Here is a 17,135-nt window from a genome sequence, read left to right on the forward strand (position 1 = left end):
TTCTGTTCTTCATTTTAGTGGTCTTCCGAGACATCGATGGTTGTGAAGAGGCATACCTCATCTGCTGATGTCAAGCGAACCACAGTGGTATGCTTCTCCTCATATTTCCAAACCTTTTGGAAATCCTCCTCACTCACGCCAGAGAAGTCTTCAGCCCAATCCATATTGAATGGAGACTTGCGACACTTTCGAATGAATCACATGTGCAGAGAGTGAGATCTTGATATGCTCTACTACGGGTAGACAATTCTGCAAGTTCTTACTTGCTTCTTGTGCACGATGACCACAGGTGCGGGATTGTGTTCCATGCCAATCAGCACTGCCTCAACACCGCCAGCTGTATGTGCATGCTGCATAATGCAGTCCAGCGGGTTGATTACTGAGCTAAGCTACTTTTGTCAGCACAAATCTCTGGCACATATATACCTTGTTACACAACGCACGCCTCAATCAATATTCTGATTGCTCATGTTCGAGGCTTTTCTCGCAAAATGACAAGACGGTCATAGCGGACAATAGTCAGTTCGAGATCATAGTGAGACATTGGGATGATCAGCAGTTTGTCCCCTCCTCAGCAGCAAGCCTTGTTCTGCAAAGCGTACGTGAGCCCTTACCCAATCGTTGGACTCGGTGCTTACCGCTGGTCCAACGCAGCACTGCTGTGTGGCTCGAATGAACACGCGGCATGTTCTCTGCCGATGGTTTCCTGCAGCATGATTGCCACAATCCACTTGGATGACCATATTAAGATTCGTTCCATGAGCTTCTTGAAAAATTTTCAAGATTCCACGTCAAATATCAATCGAGTCGAAGAATGTCTCTCGAAGAATCCATTTAGACCTTTGAGAGCCACTAGCAAGATCACCAGCTCACAACATCTTCACCCAGAATTTGAACACGTTCCGGTTTCTTACACCTTCCTTCACCGTAAACTGCAACCCCAACTTGGCGTATCGTCACACTGAAAACTTCTCACATCGTGCAATGGTCACAATCAGCATTCGTGCAACGTACACCGAACAGACCGCTTTGGAAGTACTCTTCGGCCGACTATTCGGATATGGGAAAGCCACGGTTCTTGTGAGAAGCCATAGTAAGAATGCAAACAGCTCAAGGGATGAGACTGACCCAGGAAATGCGCATTCAGTGGAAGCGGGGGCGTTTTCAATGCACACTACCTCGGAACCTACACCCGGTATGTTCCTCATTGGCTATCAAACACTCCAAATACTTCGACCTGGGCTCTCTACCAAGTATCCGCAAGGCGATGATATTACTTTCTGACATGGTGCTATCTTGCAGGCTGAGCAGGAACTACTTGACAAAGCGATCCACCACGAGCACTATCAATGACACCAAAGCCAACAACGCGACGTCTTTCACCCAAGCCATGTGACCACTAGCCTGCGTTTCTTTTCTCGCATAATTTCTTCGGTCTCCAAAGGCTTATAGAGGTATTCAGGTCCATTTTGCATCAATTTTGGGGCACATAGACAACAGCATTTGGAGAGGAGTTCTGCCGCTTGTTCAGCATTCTTCTAGTTCATGTGTTGGACTTTGGATCAAACTAGAGCAACCAAAACAAATGTCAGGATATTGGTCGAGTAAAGCATATATGGACTATGATCATATTAGGATTGGAATTCAAAACTAGCACGCCAGGAAGACCACACCAGAGACCTCAAGGAGATAAACGCAAGCCGCATGGTGGATACCACAATGCACGAGCCAAGCTCCACACCGAGGATATCACACAGTAGGCGATGGAGGCTATCGAATACGCCTGCGTCTAAGGTTAGGTCCATAGTTCGGTGGATGTTCTTAGTTGTAATTGCAAAGCTGGTCAAAATTTGGAATAGTGCATGCCTTTCTGCACTGCTATTCCCATACTTCGATAATAGCGGAACAATAAAATCTTTCGTTTACATTGTAGTCTCAACTATAATATTTGTGTCACAGTGATTCGAGCGCGGGACTATGGCGAATGCTTCCAGCTATACTACAGGTCTACAGTATTGACTTCAGACGGCTGTAGAAGCAAAAAGGTGAGAAATATGTATTTCAGTGCGCTCTTTCCCGGATGATGATGCATTTAGCTATGGCCAGCAGAAATCTTCCAGCCCGACGCAGCCTTTGCAGAGGCAACAATCTGTTGTTTTCCGAATCTTTAAAGTTTCATCGTCGCAATGTCATCTCAGCATACAAGCAAAATTTATGAACGAACGATGGGGATAAGACGCATATAAATATTCCCTCAACGAGAAGGTCGCATAAGTGCACAGTAGAACTCTTATCTAAGCATGACTGACAATGCAAGCAATATGAAAGGAATTTATATGGAACCAAAAGGTTTGTTATCGCCGTCTATTGGGAAAGAGTGTCCATAGGGTCCCTAAGGGAAGGATTTGCATGAGTGAAGTGAATGTCACTGGCCGCAGGCCAGCCACATCAACGTGGATATGTCCCACTGGCCAAAGATGCAACGCGAGATGCATGTAACGGCGGCACGGGAGCTGCTCTTTTGAGGTTGATGTCCGACCCACACACATTTTGTGCAGGTGTAAGCACACCATTCCCTTCCTGCCACAGATTTCCAGTGTGTGCTGCGCATAGCCCTCGGTTTACCCGTTATGGTGCATGTGCTTACCCAGTCTGTACATGACCCCGATCTGCTAGCCAGGTTGAGTATCGTGTGTGCAAACAACTGCAGCCAACGCCAGGGAAGCGGCAGGACCAAAAGCTCGGGGGGTCGGCTAGACTCTGAGAAATGAGGCTCTGCGATTTGCGAACGGTGAGCTGGGTCGCGATATTCATCGGAACCGTGATACAGCTGCTTTTACCCCGCTCTAATTCAGGTGAGACGTCTTTGATTCGCTTGATTATTTGCGGCTTGCATGATAATCATACGGTGAACGCTATCAGAGGTGGGTGTCGACAGCATTCAGCCGTAATGGTGCTTCGGAGACTTGACGTGGACGCAGTTTTGTTGTAGCTCTCAATTAAGGTGGCCATAAATAGCCTTCGCATGATCATGTCTGAAACCGATTTACATAAAATGGAGCTAGGTACTTCAAAAGCGCCACGGTATCTATGAAAATAGGTTGGTCATCAACTACGAATTGTAATTTCTCCCAACATCCGGCACACAACATTCAACCACAACTCCCCAGCGAGCCTTGCATCTGTGTCTCTGTAGAAAGATTGCATTTGCTGTCTCAATGGCATACCAAACCTCTTTCGACAGAGCACCTGGGCCAGGAGTGCCCCAAATATTTGTCGAACAGGCATATGATGACGCGCGCGATGGTGCAGTGCGGTACAACAACAACAACACGGCAATTGGCACAATACCAACTTGGGTTCAGCTTCCCATGTATAATCAACAAACTCGTTTGGAACGTCAACTTCGGCAAAATCAAGTCAGACACGCAAGCGGTGTCAATAATCAGTCCTTCTGGCCACCAGGCGTTCTGAAAGCCTTGGTCACAAAGGAGGCTATTGCGAATGAGTTATCCCAGGCCATCCGAGGACTTGACCGAGATAAAGCAAGCGAGATAGCGAGACAGGTGTGGCAAGACAGATCTGGGCCCTCCATTAAGGTTTTCACTATTCTTCTGTTTCTGGGCAAACTCGACGATTTCGTGTATCACATCATGGGGTGCCGAGTTGGTGTACGAGACCACAACCTGCCGTTATCCTTGGACACTGATCCATGGGGATCAGTAAGACTCCTACACAAGGACAATACGGAAGCAAGTTGTTGCTTTGATAATTGGCAGGATTTGCTTCTCGAAGGATTTGACACATATCAAAGACGCCTTACGATACCGATCTTCAGGTTGAAGAAGGATGATAACACTCTCATCCATTTGGATTTGAATGCAAGGGATATTCTACCATGGTGCGAAGAAAATACTGTCGCACCGATTAACGCGATGTCAGGTGGGTTTGGAACAGTCACACGGGTGAGGATTCACCCGCTCTGTCACGAATTTCATGATACACTTAAAGCAGTGAGTTGTATTATATGGTCCCTTTGTCTCAGATAATTCTAAATCGCATTATAGATCAATGTCGCCGGTGGCCTCTTCGCCATCAAGAGATTAAGGCAACAGACTCGAATAGACTTTCAGCAGGAGGTTACTGCTCTTGAGAGGTTCAACGGAAAGGTCCATCCCCACCTCGTCACTCTCCTGGCGACTTTCACGCATGGCGGCTACTATCACATGATCTTTCCTTGGGCTGAATGTGACCTCGACAGTTATTGGGCGAAGCACCCGACACCGGACCCGGAAGACGTGGGCTTGATACGCTGGCTTTCGCAACAATGCTTGGGCATCATGGAAGCAGTGAGCGTTATTCACAACCCTGCTCACCTCCTGTCAGCTAGTCGGTTTGGCAGGCACGGAGATATCAAGGCGGAGAACATTCTCTGGTTCAAGTCACAAGACCCGTATGACCGGGGCATCTTGGTCATCTCCGATCTTGGCCTGACAGCCATCAACAGCGAAAAGAGTAGATCAATGCGACCAAACACGGACCTGAGGGTAACGCCGTCTTATAGGCCTCCAGAGTGTGATATAAAGGGCGGAGTTGTGTCTAGAGCTTTCGACATCTGGACCTTGGGCTGCCTCTACCTTGAGCTGGTCTGCTGGTTGCTGACGGGCAATCAAGGAAAACTGGAATTCGATAGTAGACGGACGACCCCGTTCATCTTTGGGGCTAACGCGGATGTCTACTTCGATATCAAAAAGCCGAGGAGGGACACAGCTGGGAAATACATCTTCCAGGTCAAAGGTGCCGTATCGAGGGTAAGTCTTTTGCTGGATTTCGCACACACCTTGTATCTTCACAAAATTTCACTAATAATGTTCCCAGACCATACGTGGACTTCACGAGCACGAAAGGAGCTCACTCTGGACCCACCACCTGCTGAACATGATAGAGGACGACATGCTGGTGGTACTATCAGAAGGCCATGTTCGCAAGACGTCCCGCGATCTGCTCGGAAATCTAAGAAGCATGCACCGCAGGGCTCAATCAGACGCTGGCTACTGCACAACTCCAGCGCCCCAGGCCAGGAACTCCAACTTGCGAAGGCCGACGCGGACCCTTGCGGAGCTCAATGAAGTGGCGCAGAACAAAGTCAGAGAGAATCCAGTGCGCACAGATGAGTCAGATGATCGCCCATGGCAGAGCTCTCTGCTGCCAGATGCACTAGGACGACTGGATATCTAGGAGAGTGGAACCGCTGGCTAGATTATGTGCCAGTGACATAAGGTCTTCCTGAGGTGTCTTCTTCCTCTTGCCTTCTTTTCACGCTCATTTGCCCCACCCCCTTTTGTCCCTGCTGAAGTTTCATCTTTCTTGTTTCTAATTTCTGTCTTTCCTGACAATGAATATCGACTGCTTTTTCTACTTGTTTATGGGCTGGAAGCGGTCTGATAGGGAGCCGAGCAACACACCATTCTCACTACGCACTACAAAGGGACCCGTGCTTGTCGACGTGAGGATACTTTCTGTCCGACAATGTTCTTACGAAGTAATCTTTAATAGATCTCGGGATGGGGGGAAAAGTTTCCCAGGCGTGCAGTCTGGGTGCTAGTGCCGAGTTCGAGATCATTGGGAGGCATACGTATAATCGGCTCTATTTACGCTTGTGTGGGATTGATCTTACCCGCCTGGGAGAACCCCGAAGTGGGGCTAGGGACGATGGCAAGATCAAAGGGGAAAGGTTCTATCAATCGACAACCGCCAGATGAGAAGAGACTTTGACTTGTTGGCCTCTGGTTGATTTCCCTCTATTCTGCACCGTTCCACGTTCCATTTGAGGATCCAATGGTGGCATATATCGGAACACCTTGCACCGCACGGGTAATCAAATACCCTCAATGATGACATCCGGACGGTACCATCGGGAAAGCGGGGCGTCCCCGGACCCGGCTTCGGAGCATCTGAGTAATAGAACAACGACAGTACACCATTACAAATAGCCTTGTTTGACCTCATCAGCTAAATAATAGTACAAGCCAAGTACATACCCGCCTCAAATTCAGGGCCAAGCGAAAGAAACGCCAAAGCGACAATCACCATGGCAGGGCCTTTCAAAGTAGCCGTGCTCGATGACTACTTTGGCTTCGCCGGGCCCATCTTCCAGAAGCTCGACCACAGCAAGTTCGAAGTGACCATCTTCAAGGACACACTGCTTCCTTACAACCACCCCGAGACACCCCAGGATGAGAAGGACAAGCTGGCAAAGCGGCTTGAGCCGTTTCCAATCATCTGTGAGCGCCCTTCATTGCGGCCTTCATATCTGCAAGAGTGCGCCCAAGACTGACCAGTATCAGGCACCATGAGAGAGCGCACACCGTTCCCTAGGGACCTCATCTCACGATTGCCGGATCTCAAGCTCCTCCTCACGACCGGCACGCGCAACAAGGGCTTGGACCTCGAGGCCTTCAAGGACCACGGCGTCCCTGTGGCAGGCGCAGTGAGTTCAGGCGACAGCACGACGCAGCACTGCGTCGCGCTGATCCTCGCTCTGGCCCGCAACATCGTTCCTGATGATCGGTCCATCAAGACTGGCGGGTGGCAGACAGGAGTGGCAGTGAAATTGTCGGGGGCAGTCCTGGGCGTTATCGGTCTGGGAAGGCTGGGTGCTGCTGTCGCGAAGATCATGCACACCGCGTTCGGGATGAAGGTGATCGCCTGGAGTACCAACCTGACGCAGGAGAAGGCAGACGAGCAGGCTCAACAGGCGGGGCTGCCTATCCAGAGCGAGGATGGGGAGAAGACGTTCAAGGCGGTGAGCAAGGAGGAGCTGTACAGCCAGTCGGACGTGGTGAGCTTGCACGTGGTGCTGTCGGACCGGTCGAGGGGCATGGTCACCAAGAAGGAGCTGGAGCTGATGAAGCCCGAGGCGCTGTTTGTCAACACTTCGAGAGGGCCTCTCGTGGTGGACAAGGACCTGCAGGACGTGCTGGAGCAGGGCAAGATTCGGGCGGCTGCGATGGACGTGTTCGAGCTGGAGCCGCTGCCGCTAGACAGCCCTTGGAGGACGACGAGGTGGGGAGAAGACGGGAGGGGCCAAGTGCTGCTGACGCCTCATACGGGGTATGCAGAGAAGGAGACGCTGACCAAGTGGTACGAGGAGCAGGTTGCCAATATTGTCAGGTGGGAGAAGGGAGAACCGCTGGCCCATGTGATGGCTTGATCAGGTAGATTGGGCTTCGAAGGAGACTGTCCACAAGGTTCAGACAGAGCTACCTGACTGCATTGTCCATGAGTTAGGTCAAGGCAGTGATGTGGAAACCACAACCCATAATGTGATATGCACCTGCCATTTGATCTAAACCAAACCCCATCTACCTGCCCTGGGCGCCTTCCCATTGTGTGTCTCAGGCACCGACTCCCCCACAATCTTGACTGGCATTATCTCCAGTCTTTGTTTACTGCACACATTGTGGCCCGCCAACTGGTGTGTGCCTGCCTCCCTGTCTCCTTCCTGCCTGCGTGGATGCCTTATTTGGATAGCAACCGTCATCACCAAGGTCGCGTCATACCGCGACGTGCCTGCCTGCCTCTGTTTGGCAAATCGGTCAGTCACAGCGACTCATTCTCTGTTTTCCTCTCTTCGCCTCTCTCTTATCATTCGTTTTTTGTTGCCTGAATCTTCCACTGACTGCTTGGGTACCCAAATCCCTTGCAAGTCCCTCCCAAACTGTTTTCTCCCTCTTGGTGTTGTTGTCTTTTGTTGGGGGAATCATCGCGCTGTTTGGCTGACACGCCTCCGAAATGTCTGCAGATCTCATCGAGAAACTGCTTGCCAAGATGAAGAAGACAGGCTCTTCAGACATGTTGCCTCCCAAGATGGAGCCTGGCGAGGCACCAAGCTCTGGTGAGTGTCTCCTACTTCCTTTGCCCCTTGGGATCCGTCCTGACGAGGTCACTACTGATCACTCCACAGATGCTCCGCCCTTCCCCAGTTACTCCATCCAGCCCGAGCACCCCATCATGACCAGCGCGCCCAGATATCCTTTCGTAAGGCCCTTTGCCGGTGGCCCCATACCAGCCCCAGGAACTCCCCAGGACCGTTTTGCGGCTGTTTTGGGCAGACCTCGTTACAGTTCCTTGCCAGCCCCTTTGCTGGGCATGGCCTTGAACACCACCACGCCTTTCCCGCCTCCCTCCCATCAACAGTCCTCGGCATTCGGTATGCACTTGGCTGCTCCAGGCGTCTCTACTCCTGGAGCCCTCTCTACGCCCCAGCCTATCCCCAGCCTCGCTGCACCTGCTGTGCACAAGCCGCAAGTAGGACCCACTGGCAGGTCCAGCAACAATGGAGGGGGCCGAGGCCCAACATTGCCTGAGCCAGGCGCCCCAGTGACAACTTGGTAAGTCACGCCAATGGGAACTGACAATGTCCACGATGAACCGTGGTGAGGATCGTCGGGAGTCGCGCGAGACTGGGAGTTCTCGCCACCACATTTGATGCTTCTCTCTTTTCCTGAACCTGTTCAAAAGACTTACACAGACTGTCCCAGGCTCAGCTTCGAGTGCCAACGACGCCACTTCAATCCCGAGTTCAAGACCAGAGAGATTTTCACCAAGGATGGAAGGCCCAAGTATCAGTGCATTGTCACTGTGAAGGATATCGTCATCGACAGCAACACCCTTTTCAATGACCCTTTGGACGCAAAAGCCCATGTCGCCGACAAGGCCCTCAAATACATACGTAGAGAGTGGCCTAGGAATGGGTTGCCCGCGTCTTACAACAGCGCCCCGGGAGCTGCCACTGTCAAGAACCAGGTGGAAGACCTGGGTCGACGTCAGGAAGAGCTGAGGCAAATGCTGAAGCAGCGTCAGCAGACGAAGAGCGCTGAGCCGCTTCAGAACAGCCCCCCAGTCTCTTCAGGCGTGGATATGACGGATCCCGCTCAAGCTCGTGCCTTCGTCGAGGGCTTCAAGGTTGGCCAGCTCGCAGCTCAGCGGGAAGCCGCAGGAGGCGGCTCTTCGCCCCCTAGCATTCCGCCGTCACGTCGTCGATCCCGGTCCCCCGCTCGCCGCCGGAGCGGCTCTCAGGGCAACGCAGACGATTCCTACCGCCAACGTTCCCCGATTCGTGATGCGACCAAGACAGGCACCGAGGCTTTCTCGCCCCCTCGCTACTTTGATGGTAGTCGTCATGGTATGTAAATTCAACCCGAAATGATTTGGCTTTTTCGGCAGATCGTTATCTCTAAGAAAGCCAAATTGGACTGTTTTCTACAAAGGGCGATAGCTGACCGATGAGGCTCTGCAGACTCCCGCTTGCCTTCGACAGACAGATATCGGCCCCGCAGCTCTCCCTCGAAGAATTGAACCGGAAGTCTTCAGGGACTTGATGTTGCACGAAAACGCATGTTACGACGGTTCGATGCATGCGCGAGCACTTCCTGGGTGTGAACCTGTGTCACTGGTGGTGGGAGCGCAAAAGATTCCTCTTTTAGTGGGCACGGGCTATCTATCGTCTTGAGGTTCCCCTCTCTTTCTGGTGATCTGCTATGGTGGTCATAAATCTGGTAGGCCGAGATTGGAGTTAGATTGCGCTCATAGTCCACGGGAAAGCAAGGGCTTCGCATTCATGGCCCCCATTAGCCAGTCTGCAAGAGTGGCCAGTTTTCCCGGGGGCATGAACAGCGAATCTACCCATCTCTGGCTCATAGCATCGGCCCCTCCGGGGACCAGCATCTGGAAGATGCCCGGAGGGAGCCTCTCGCCATCCTTCTGGATTTCCTATTAAGCAATTCTTTCATGGCGAGCTTCCTGGAACAAGGTGCCCCTTTTAAAGGGCCGAGGCGTTCAGCTGTTGTGGATTTTTACACTTGTCGGAGTATTCTGATTTCGTTCGACTTTCGATGAAAAAGGATGGGTAGTACCTGTAGAGGAAGGCCATACCATTTTGTGGAAGGCTAGGCGACGCCAATTCCTTGTGATAGTTCCGCGGCCTTTGCTCCTCGAGTGAGATACTTGTCAAACGGTGATTTCTGTCACATATTTCACTTCACCATCGGGCTTTAGGCGAAGTTAGTTGTCGCTATGACTTTGAATGAACATAGTTGGTTGTCTCGAGACAATCTGTATTCTCTCAGTGGTGACTCTTTACCTAGGACAGACCTGCGCAAGCGCAAGCCTTGAGAATCATCCTCCTGGCCTATCGGTGTTCAGCGCTTCACAGGCGACTGGGCATCCTCGCTCCCCCATCCAAACGAATCACACATCCGTTCAGCATGACATTCTCAATGATATGCTTCGTTAGCGCCGCGAACTCCTCCGCCGTCCCGCCCCGCTTGGGGAACTCCATCGCCTTCTCGAGGCTGGTCCGAACCTTGTCGCTCAGTACACTGGTCATGGGCGTCTCGAATGTCCCCGGCGCGACAGTTACGACGCGGATACCGTGTCGCGAGAGATCCCTCGTCATCGGCAGGGTCATGGACGCCACGGCGCCCTTGGATGCTGCGTACGACACCTGGCCCATCTGCCCGTCGAAGGCGGCCGCCGACGAGACCATCACCACCACGCCGTGCTCCTTGTCCTTGGAGGGGGTCACGAAGGGTGGTGACCGCGATAGCTGCGGGAGGAACTGTCGCACTAGGTCGACTGTGCCGCGGAGGTTGATGCTGAGGACGAAGTCTAGGGATTCTAGGCTCAGGGGCCGGTTCTTGCCGTCGAGGATCTAGCGTTTCTCGTTAGTCATTTAGTCTGATGGAGCTGATAAAGCGTGTGTATCATGCTGTCCCTGTTGCCAGGTGGCAGACTGCATCTCCCCGTGGATAGTATAGGTAAGGGCAGGGGGCAGCGTTAGAGCACTGAGTGAAGGTGATTCATCATACCAGTGCTGGATTCCCGACCCCAGCAGCGGGAATTATCCCACCCAATGGCTTGCCCGTCTCGTGAACCCACTCCGCCGTGCCCTTGACAGCGGCAGCTATGCTCTCCGTGTCGGTGACGTCCACTGCAAAGAACTTGGCCCTCGACGGCCCGCCCAGCTGCTTCACCAGCTCGGCGCCCGCATCCTCGTTGAGGTCGAGGATCGCGATGTTGCCGCCCTCCTTGTTGAGCTCAACGGCTGTTGCGCGGCCGAGGCCGGATGCCCTGTTGTGGTGGACGTGTTAGCGGGCGTGGACGTCCAAGTGAGCCAGGGCGCGTCAGTCTTGCATGTGATCGGTCCCTTGATGGTGCCTGATCTATCCAAGCTGGCGGGGACACTAGGGATGGTTGATGAAGACTCACCCGCCTGATATCACAAATGTTCGGCCCGATATCTTCATTGTGAGGACTGTGCTATGGGTTGGTTGAGAAGCGGGCAGACAGTCCGCGGGAGTTTGATCGTTGATCTAGCCGTCTCACTCACTGACCAAGGGGGGTCCATCCGGGTGTTCATCCGTGAGCCTCGGCTCAAGCTCTCCGACCACTCGCTTACCTCAGCGTCCAACAACACCCAGCATTCTTGTAGGTGGGCGCGATACATCGATTCTCTGATGCACCCGTACACAAAAAGATTATCTAGATGATGAAAGCATCGTTCACGATGGCAAAATGAAAAGCAGGTTCTGCCCGGGCTCGAACCGGGGATTCAGGAAGGTTTCAACATGTTCAACATCAAAATCCTACGTGCTAACCGCTACACTACAGAACCTTGATTGGGGTCAAAGTTTTCAGCTCATATTCATCTCACCGTTCACTGGCGTTAGACAAAGCACATTCTACACAACACACGCAATTAGCAGAGGCAAGCTTGAGGCAGAGAAGTGTCGTAGGAGGCATCTAGGCACTGCAATCCTGAAGAAAAGGGCTGCTCGGGGAAGGGGGGCAGTTTGGGTTATGTGAGTGGAATGCGAGAGATTCAACTAGGTTCATGGTGTCTAATACAATGTCATATGATGATCTGCTTCTTTCTCATCAGTTATAGTGTCTCAGTCAGACTAATCAGATTTCTGTAAATAGCTCTCTTGGCGTTACAGACTAGCCTCTAGGTAGAGAGCAAGAGTATCTCGCAGCAAGACGGACGACGAGGTACCGTTGCATCTTTAACTCACTTGATATTCAACTATAGTAGAGACAATCCGCATACATTAATTAGCTGTTTGATATTCATACTTTCAGAAGTAGTGCACTGCAGTGTCCCAACCATCCGTGCGAATAGACGCGTCTATATTTGTCCAACACCTATCCAAGTCCCCGGCTAAGCCTCAAGCGCGGTGGATTTCTCCCTATGCGAGATCAGTCTAGGAAGGGTGGTAATTCGGGTTCCGGACTACACATACGCGCAGATATTGTAGCACCCATGTTCATTCGCATCTACCTTGCAATACAAGTTTGGCTGGGCGCAGCATGATGTGTCGCCGGCTCCACCACAGCAGTCTGTTCAAGATATTAGCACATGTTACAGAATTCATAGCATTGGGAGATTCGAGTGAGAGTGGAGAATATGAGGTGCATAAGCAGGAGCACTCACTTCCTAGCCCACGGCAGACCTGGGCCGATGTGCCCAAGGCCATTAGGGCGATTACAAAGATGGTAACGAAACGCATGGTGAAGGTGCCGTAAGTGAGGGTGCAGTTTGGAGAAAGGCAGAGTATGTGACTTTGAGTAATGACCAGGCGCTGCTTCTTTGATGGCCGAGCACTCTTTCTCCATTGAGGCTGGGATAACATTTTATACTTAAACATCAGTCATGCGAGGCTGTCTGCTCTACAATACAGATGTTGAAACGATAGTATTATCTCGTGTTCTGTTAATTGCCAAGTCCGAGATTCAGGTCTTTCAACCTCAATGAGGCAGGCAACTGAATAAGCTCGGCTTAGTTCACCAGGCTCCGGGTTGACTTTTTCAGGGGCGTCAATGCAACACTTCCCCCGCGTGCCAGCTGTTCGTCTCCCTCCAAATACCTAGATAGGCAATAAGCCATTGGCGCTCTTAGTGACGGAACCTCGATATATTAGAATGTAACAGAGGTTGGTAAAATTTATGTCTGAAAACTCGGTCGGTTGTTATGCTACCGGTGATTACAAACCAGAGTTCCCTTCGCCTTCGGTACAATGTGCTTTTCAAGTCAAACCTTGTGCATATTTTCTCATCTACCGTCTTGTGACCAACAATGACTAGATCCACCTTCCAAAACCGGCGAGCAGGCGATTCGCAGAGTCCATGCAACAACACCGACACCCGTTCGCACTCGGTTCCCCCTGGATGCTTAGCAGTTCAGTCCAGCCACACATGGGTCATCTTCGAAGGCCTTATAGACGACCTTGGAACAGTCAACCAGCGTTGTGACATCGTTCTCCAGGGTGATCAGCTTGGTCCAGCTGCACATCCGTTAGTCAATACCACTAGATAGATCATGAGGATGAATAGTGAAAGGCTAAGGAAACAAAGGATTTAGTCAAAAAAACATACCCTTCGACGTAGTCCTTCTCCCAAGCTCTCTGGCTCGCAGCGTACTCGTTCCAGGCGTCACGAGTCGCAGGATCCTGTGACAGGGAGAAGTCACTGGGCAGGGTGGTAGGGGCGTAGCCGTCCCGGGTCTCGCTATAGTAGGTGTACGAGTCGAGCTCGCCGACGGTGGTGTCAAAGGGCGTGCCCGTGTGGTTCCTACCCGCGCTGTGAGCGCCGACGAGGGCGACCAGGTTGTCGGACGTGAAGCCCTTGGCGCCGAAGATATTAACCAGCGTCGGGGCATTCAAAAAGGGCGGTGGCAGCTGGTTCTTGGGGGCTGCCATCGGGTTGTCCGGCCGCCCGACGTAGAAGGGCGTGTAGGGCCCACCTGGGCAGGCCTTATTGCCGATGGCTGAGAGTCGTGAGTCTTTTGTTGTGTTTCATTTCTTAGACTTCAATGTTGGGTACTCACCACCAGCCAAGTTGACCAGGTCAGCCGCACCAACCTTGTACTTGTTGATCACATCAGCGAGCTTGGTGCAGATCTGGATGAGGTTCTCGTTCTCAAATCGAGTGAAGCACTCATCAGAGAGAAGGATGGAACCGTCACAGCCACCGTCGGTGAAGCAGTCGTGGAACGGCAGGCGGATGGCCTGGTGAGCGGCATTGGTGCAGAGACCATTGCTGTCGATGAAGGAGTACCTCAGTTCCTTCGCGATGTAGTTCCAAACATCGTAGCACTGTGGTCCATCTTGTGTCCCACCTGGCGCGCCCACTGCCCCAGCGGCCAGAAAGAAGGAAGCGAGAGCTCCCTTTGAGAACATGTTTGGAAGAAAAGGAATTCAGAAATAGATTGAACGGATTTATGAAGAAAGATTGAAGAAAAATCACGATCTCAAACTCTGGTGAAGCTCGAAACAAGTGTGACATGCTCTTCTTGAAGTCAGAGTCCGAAAGATCGAAGACAGCAACTTCAACGGAAATCTATGACCACGACGTTGCTCGAGGTATTCAACTCATGGCGACCCCTCTTCCCAACCGTCGCTTGGGCCACCCATGAATGCAAGACATCGAGACTCTCGACCTCGTCGTCATCGTGATTCGTGATGATAAAGACCTCCGCCCATAACCGCTGATGAGACCCGCTGGGGACGACAAGGTCAGAGACCAACGTCGGTTAAATCAGCTTATTCAAGGCTGGAGGTCAGTCCGGGGACAGCTTTCCGCTGTCAATACACAGACGGACCGTCGCTAGCGCGTTTGCTTTGACAATAGCTGGCTGTAGTGTCGACGCGACGCGTCTGGGTGCAAAACGAGCAGGTTCAGCAAATGGCCGGTCGAAAAGGGTATTCGAGGTCGATATCGAGTACGAGCAATAGGATCGGGGGGATTTCCAATCCCCACCCGCGAGAAAGTTGGTCCTTGGTTGGGAAAGAGCTGCGAGAATATGGTGGTACTGGCAACTGGTAGCTCAAGTACTGGAATAAGCGGCCAGAACCTCGAAGAGCACCAACATGTCCCAGGCGAGTCAGAAATTGAACATTGTTAATCATCTACGCTCGAAGGAGTGATTCGATTTAGGCAAAAAAAAGGAAGACTAAGAGCAAAATGTGGACGCTGGGGAACAAGTAGATTCAGCGTGTAATACTATGAATTAAGTATATCTATTAACAATTATCTGTACATGAAGTGGGAACTTGACAGGATCGCGATCAGCCTTCTTTTGTCTTTGATTGCACAATTGCCTCGCCAGGGATATGTTCTTGACCGACGGCTCTTGATCTCCACAGGTGTGCAATCGCGGTTGGTACGATGGCTGAGGCCGTGATTGAAGCCCAAAATTGCCAGGAGAGCAAGAGACTGCAAAATTGCGGCTCTCTAGCCAATATCTCAGCGGCGGTGAGATTTTTGTTGTGTATCTCTGGGGTCTGTCCTGTCGAGACAAGGTATACGATGTAACTGACCCATCCAAAAACAGTCAGGAGACCCACAGTTCTCAGCCTCGGCAGACCCGGTATTCCTGATTTCCTCCGTGAGAGACTGCTGAAGTAACGAATTGTGGTGGAAGAGAACATCACGTAGAGGCCTCCAACCACGAGGGTGTCCTGCAGCAGGAACTTGAGCCAGTATGGCAGTGGAGGCGATCCGTGAGTGACCGGGGGTGAGTCAATGGTGTAGTTGTCGTTGAAATCAAAAGAATATGCGGACTTGGTCGTCGCAGTCAAGTTGAACCGCCAAACAGTCATGAGCACAGCGAGCGAGCCCATGCTGATACCGGTGCTAGTTTTTGACATGGTAGGGTCAGCGGCTGCTTCGACCACCAATTGTACCACGAAAGTCTTGAACGCAGCGCCAGCCACCGATGAGAGTCCAGTACCAACAGCCAAGACAAAAACGAAGTATTGACAAAGGTTGATTATGCTGGAATTCAGCTCCGCTTGAGACGTGAGGCGCCCCTTGGAGGATACCTGTGGCTTAGCCTGAAGATGGGATAGATGACAGGCGTATTGAGAAACAGCCTTGGTGAGCGAAGAGCTGAGGAGTAAACAGGAGAGCAGAGTAGATTTGTCGATAGACCCCTCAATCGTTGGAGACAAGAACAGCACCAAGGCGGTGATCGCGAGGTCGCACTGCGTGTAAAGTAAAGACATCCAATGCCAACGAATGAAGACCCGCAGAAACGCTGCAATGAGTCTTGATCCAGCGAGGCCGATAGTGCCTGCCAACAGCGAGTTCCACATCAGGTTGGTAAGTTCCGTTGTGGTAACAGGCTTCAATGTCGTATTTTTCCAGGAGTAGAGAAGGACGACAGAGACTTGGGTGCCCATGAATGCCGCGCCAGTGAGCAAGGTAGCGGAAGTGATGTTGAGACGAGCTCCCATCTGGACTCTGAACACACCGGAATCCTCGACTTGCAATACGCCTGATTTCTTCAGACGGATGAAAGTGATCCGTATGATGTACACCAGATGGAACAAATAAGCACTGGCGATAACAAGTGCTGATCCAGCCTGGAGGCCACTGGCAGGGATCATAGCTAAAGCCATGATGGTAGTAGGTGCTCTGGTGACGAAGAGGAAGATGGTTCCGTAAAAGGTGAGACCCCAGTCCAAGTTTGGTCGCGTCTGAAGGTGGCCAGTCCACTTGAGCACATTGCGAAGGCTGTAGATAATTTCAGACCACAGAGCCGCCAAGGACAAGTCAAGGCCTCTTCTGCAGATATGAAATTTCGCAACCATGCTCATGCCGAGAAGAACTAAGAGGTGGTGAAGGAGCATCTCCGGAATGTGTAAGTAGTGAGGCATCTCCGAAATGTAAATGACCGTTCGTGACCCCCAGCAAAATTGCTGAGAAGGATTCATCGGGCGGCGGAACCCAGCAATGTCGTCTTCCGGGGCCGTCTTCCATACTGCCAGGCCACAACTGATCAAGGGAATGGGCTTGACTATGAGGCCGAGTAGAATTCCGAAGAAGAACAAGTACTTCTTCTCGTAGTTGCTCCGTAGTTCTGTGTAGAACTCTGGGCTCCACCATCTCACAATCCGATCAATCGCGAGACGGTACAGGGGCCAGGCTGCGAGCCCAGCGAGGAGAGGCAGGAAGGGAACGTCCTCCCGTAAGTTGTCGGGCTCAGTCATGATGTTTTAGCGAGAGTTGACATCGAGCTGTTGGCGGCACGGGTTTGGGGCCTGATCTCGTAAAGCAGACCTGATAATAAA

At 51.8% G+C, this 17,135-nt stretch overlaps 7 protein-coding genes across 7 annotated transcripts; 3 read left to right on the forward strand and 4 right to left on the reverse strand.

Annotated features, from left to right (window-relative positions):
- Positions 1 to 14: 14 nt before the first annotated feature.
- On the reverse strand, positions 15 to 715 carry J7T55_003143 (uncharacterized protein; the record flags this gene model as incomplete). The annotated part of the gene is made up of 3 exons (XM_053138290.1): positions 15 to 185; positions 264 to 384; positions 639 to 715. The coding sequence occupies 3 exons, from the start codon at positions 713 to 715 to the stop codon at positions 15 to 17; spliced, it is 369 nt and encodes a 122-aa protein (XP_052999009.1).
- Positions 716 to 3,218: 2,503 nt separating this feature from the next.
- On the forward strand, positions 3,219 to 5,238 carry J7T55_003144 (kinase-like protein; the record flags this gene model as incomplete). Its single annotated transcript, XM_053138291.1, has 4 exons — positions 3,219 to 3,722; positions 3,780 to 3,965; positions 4,068 to 4,811; positions 4,879 to 5,238. The coding sequence occupies 4 exons, from the start codon at positions 3,219 to 3,221 to the stop codon at positions 5,236 to 5,238; spliced, it is 1,794 nt and encodes a 597-aa protein (XP_052999010.1).
- Positions 5,239 to 6,091: 853 nt separating this feature from the next.
- Positions 6,092 to 7,213, forward strand: J7T55_003145 (d-isomer-specific 2-hydroxyacid dehydrogenase-like protein; the record flags this gene model as incomplete). Its single annotated transcript, XM_053138292.1, has 2 exons — positions 6,092 to 6,284; positions 6,348 to 7,213. 2 exons carry the CDS (start codon positions 6,092 to 6,094, stop codon positions 7,211 to 7,213), a joined length of 1,059 nt encoding a protein of 352 aa, XP_052999011.1.
- Positions 7,214 to 7,794: 581 nt separating this feature from the next.
- J7T55_003146 (uncharacterized protein) lies at positions 7,795 to 9,195 on the forward strand (the record flags this gene model as incomplete). Its single annotated transcript, XM_053138293.1, has 3 exons — positions 7,795 to 7,897; positions 7,967 to 8,393; positions 8,544 to 9,195. 3 exons carry the CDS (start codon positions 7,795 to 7,797, stop codon positions 9,193 to 9,195), a joined length of 1,182 nt encoding a protein of 393 aa, XP_052999012.1.
- Positions 9,196 to 10,210: 1,015 nt separating this feature from the next.
- J7T55_003147 (3-hydroxyacyldehydrogenase type-2) lies at positions 10,211 to 11,309 on the reverse strand (the record flags this gene model as incomplete). Its single annotated transcript, XM_053138294.1, has 3 exons — positions 10,211 to 10,714; positions 10,872 to 11,133; positions 11,272 to 11,309. The coding sequence occupies 3 exons, from the start codon at positions 11,307 to 11,309 to the stop codon at positions 10,211 to 10,213; spliced, it is 804 nt and encodes a 267-aa protein (XP_052999013.1).
- A 1,925-nt stretch (positions 11,310 to 13,234) lies between these two features.
- On the reverse strand, positions 13,235 to 14,240 carry J7T55_003148 (ligninase lg6 precursor; the record flags this gene model as incomplete). Its single annotated transcript, XM_053138295.1, has 3 exons — positions 13,235 to 13,346; positions 13,438 to 13,828; positions 13,889 to 14,240. The coding sequence occupies 3 exons, from the start codon at positions 14,238 to 14,240 to the stop codon at positions 13,235 to 13,237; spliced, it is 855 nt and encodes a 284-aa protein (XP_052999014.1).
- An 888-nt stretch (positions 14,241 to 15,128) lies between these two features.
- On the reverse strand, positions 15,129 to 17,054 carry J7T55_003149 (uncharacterized protein; the record flags this gene model as incomplete). The annotated part of the gene is made up of 1 exon (XM_053138296.1): positions 15,129 to 17,054. The coding sequence occupies one exon, from the start codon at positions 17,052 to 17,054 to the stop codon at positions 15,129 to 15,131; it is 1,926 nt and encodes a 641-aa protein (XP_052999015.1).
- Between the last annotated feature and the right edge of the window lie 81 nt (positions 17,055 to 17,135).

The sequence above is a fragment of the Diaporthe amygdali genome (genome assembly GCF_026229845.1).
Source record: "Diaporthe amygdali strain CAA958 chromosome Unknown NODE_3_length_2959817_cov_65_330692, whole genome shotgun sequence".
NCBI lineage: Eukaryota > Fungi > Ascomycota > Sordariomycetes > Diaporthales > Diaporthaceae > Diaporthe > Diaporthe amygdali.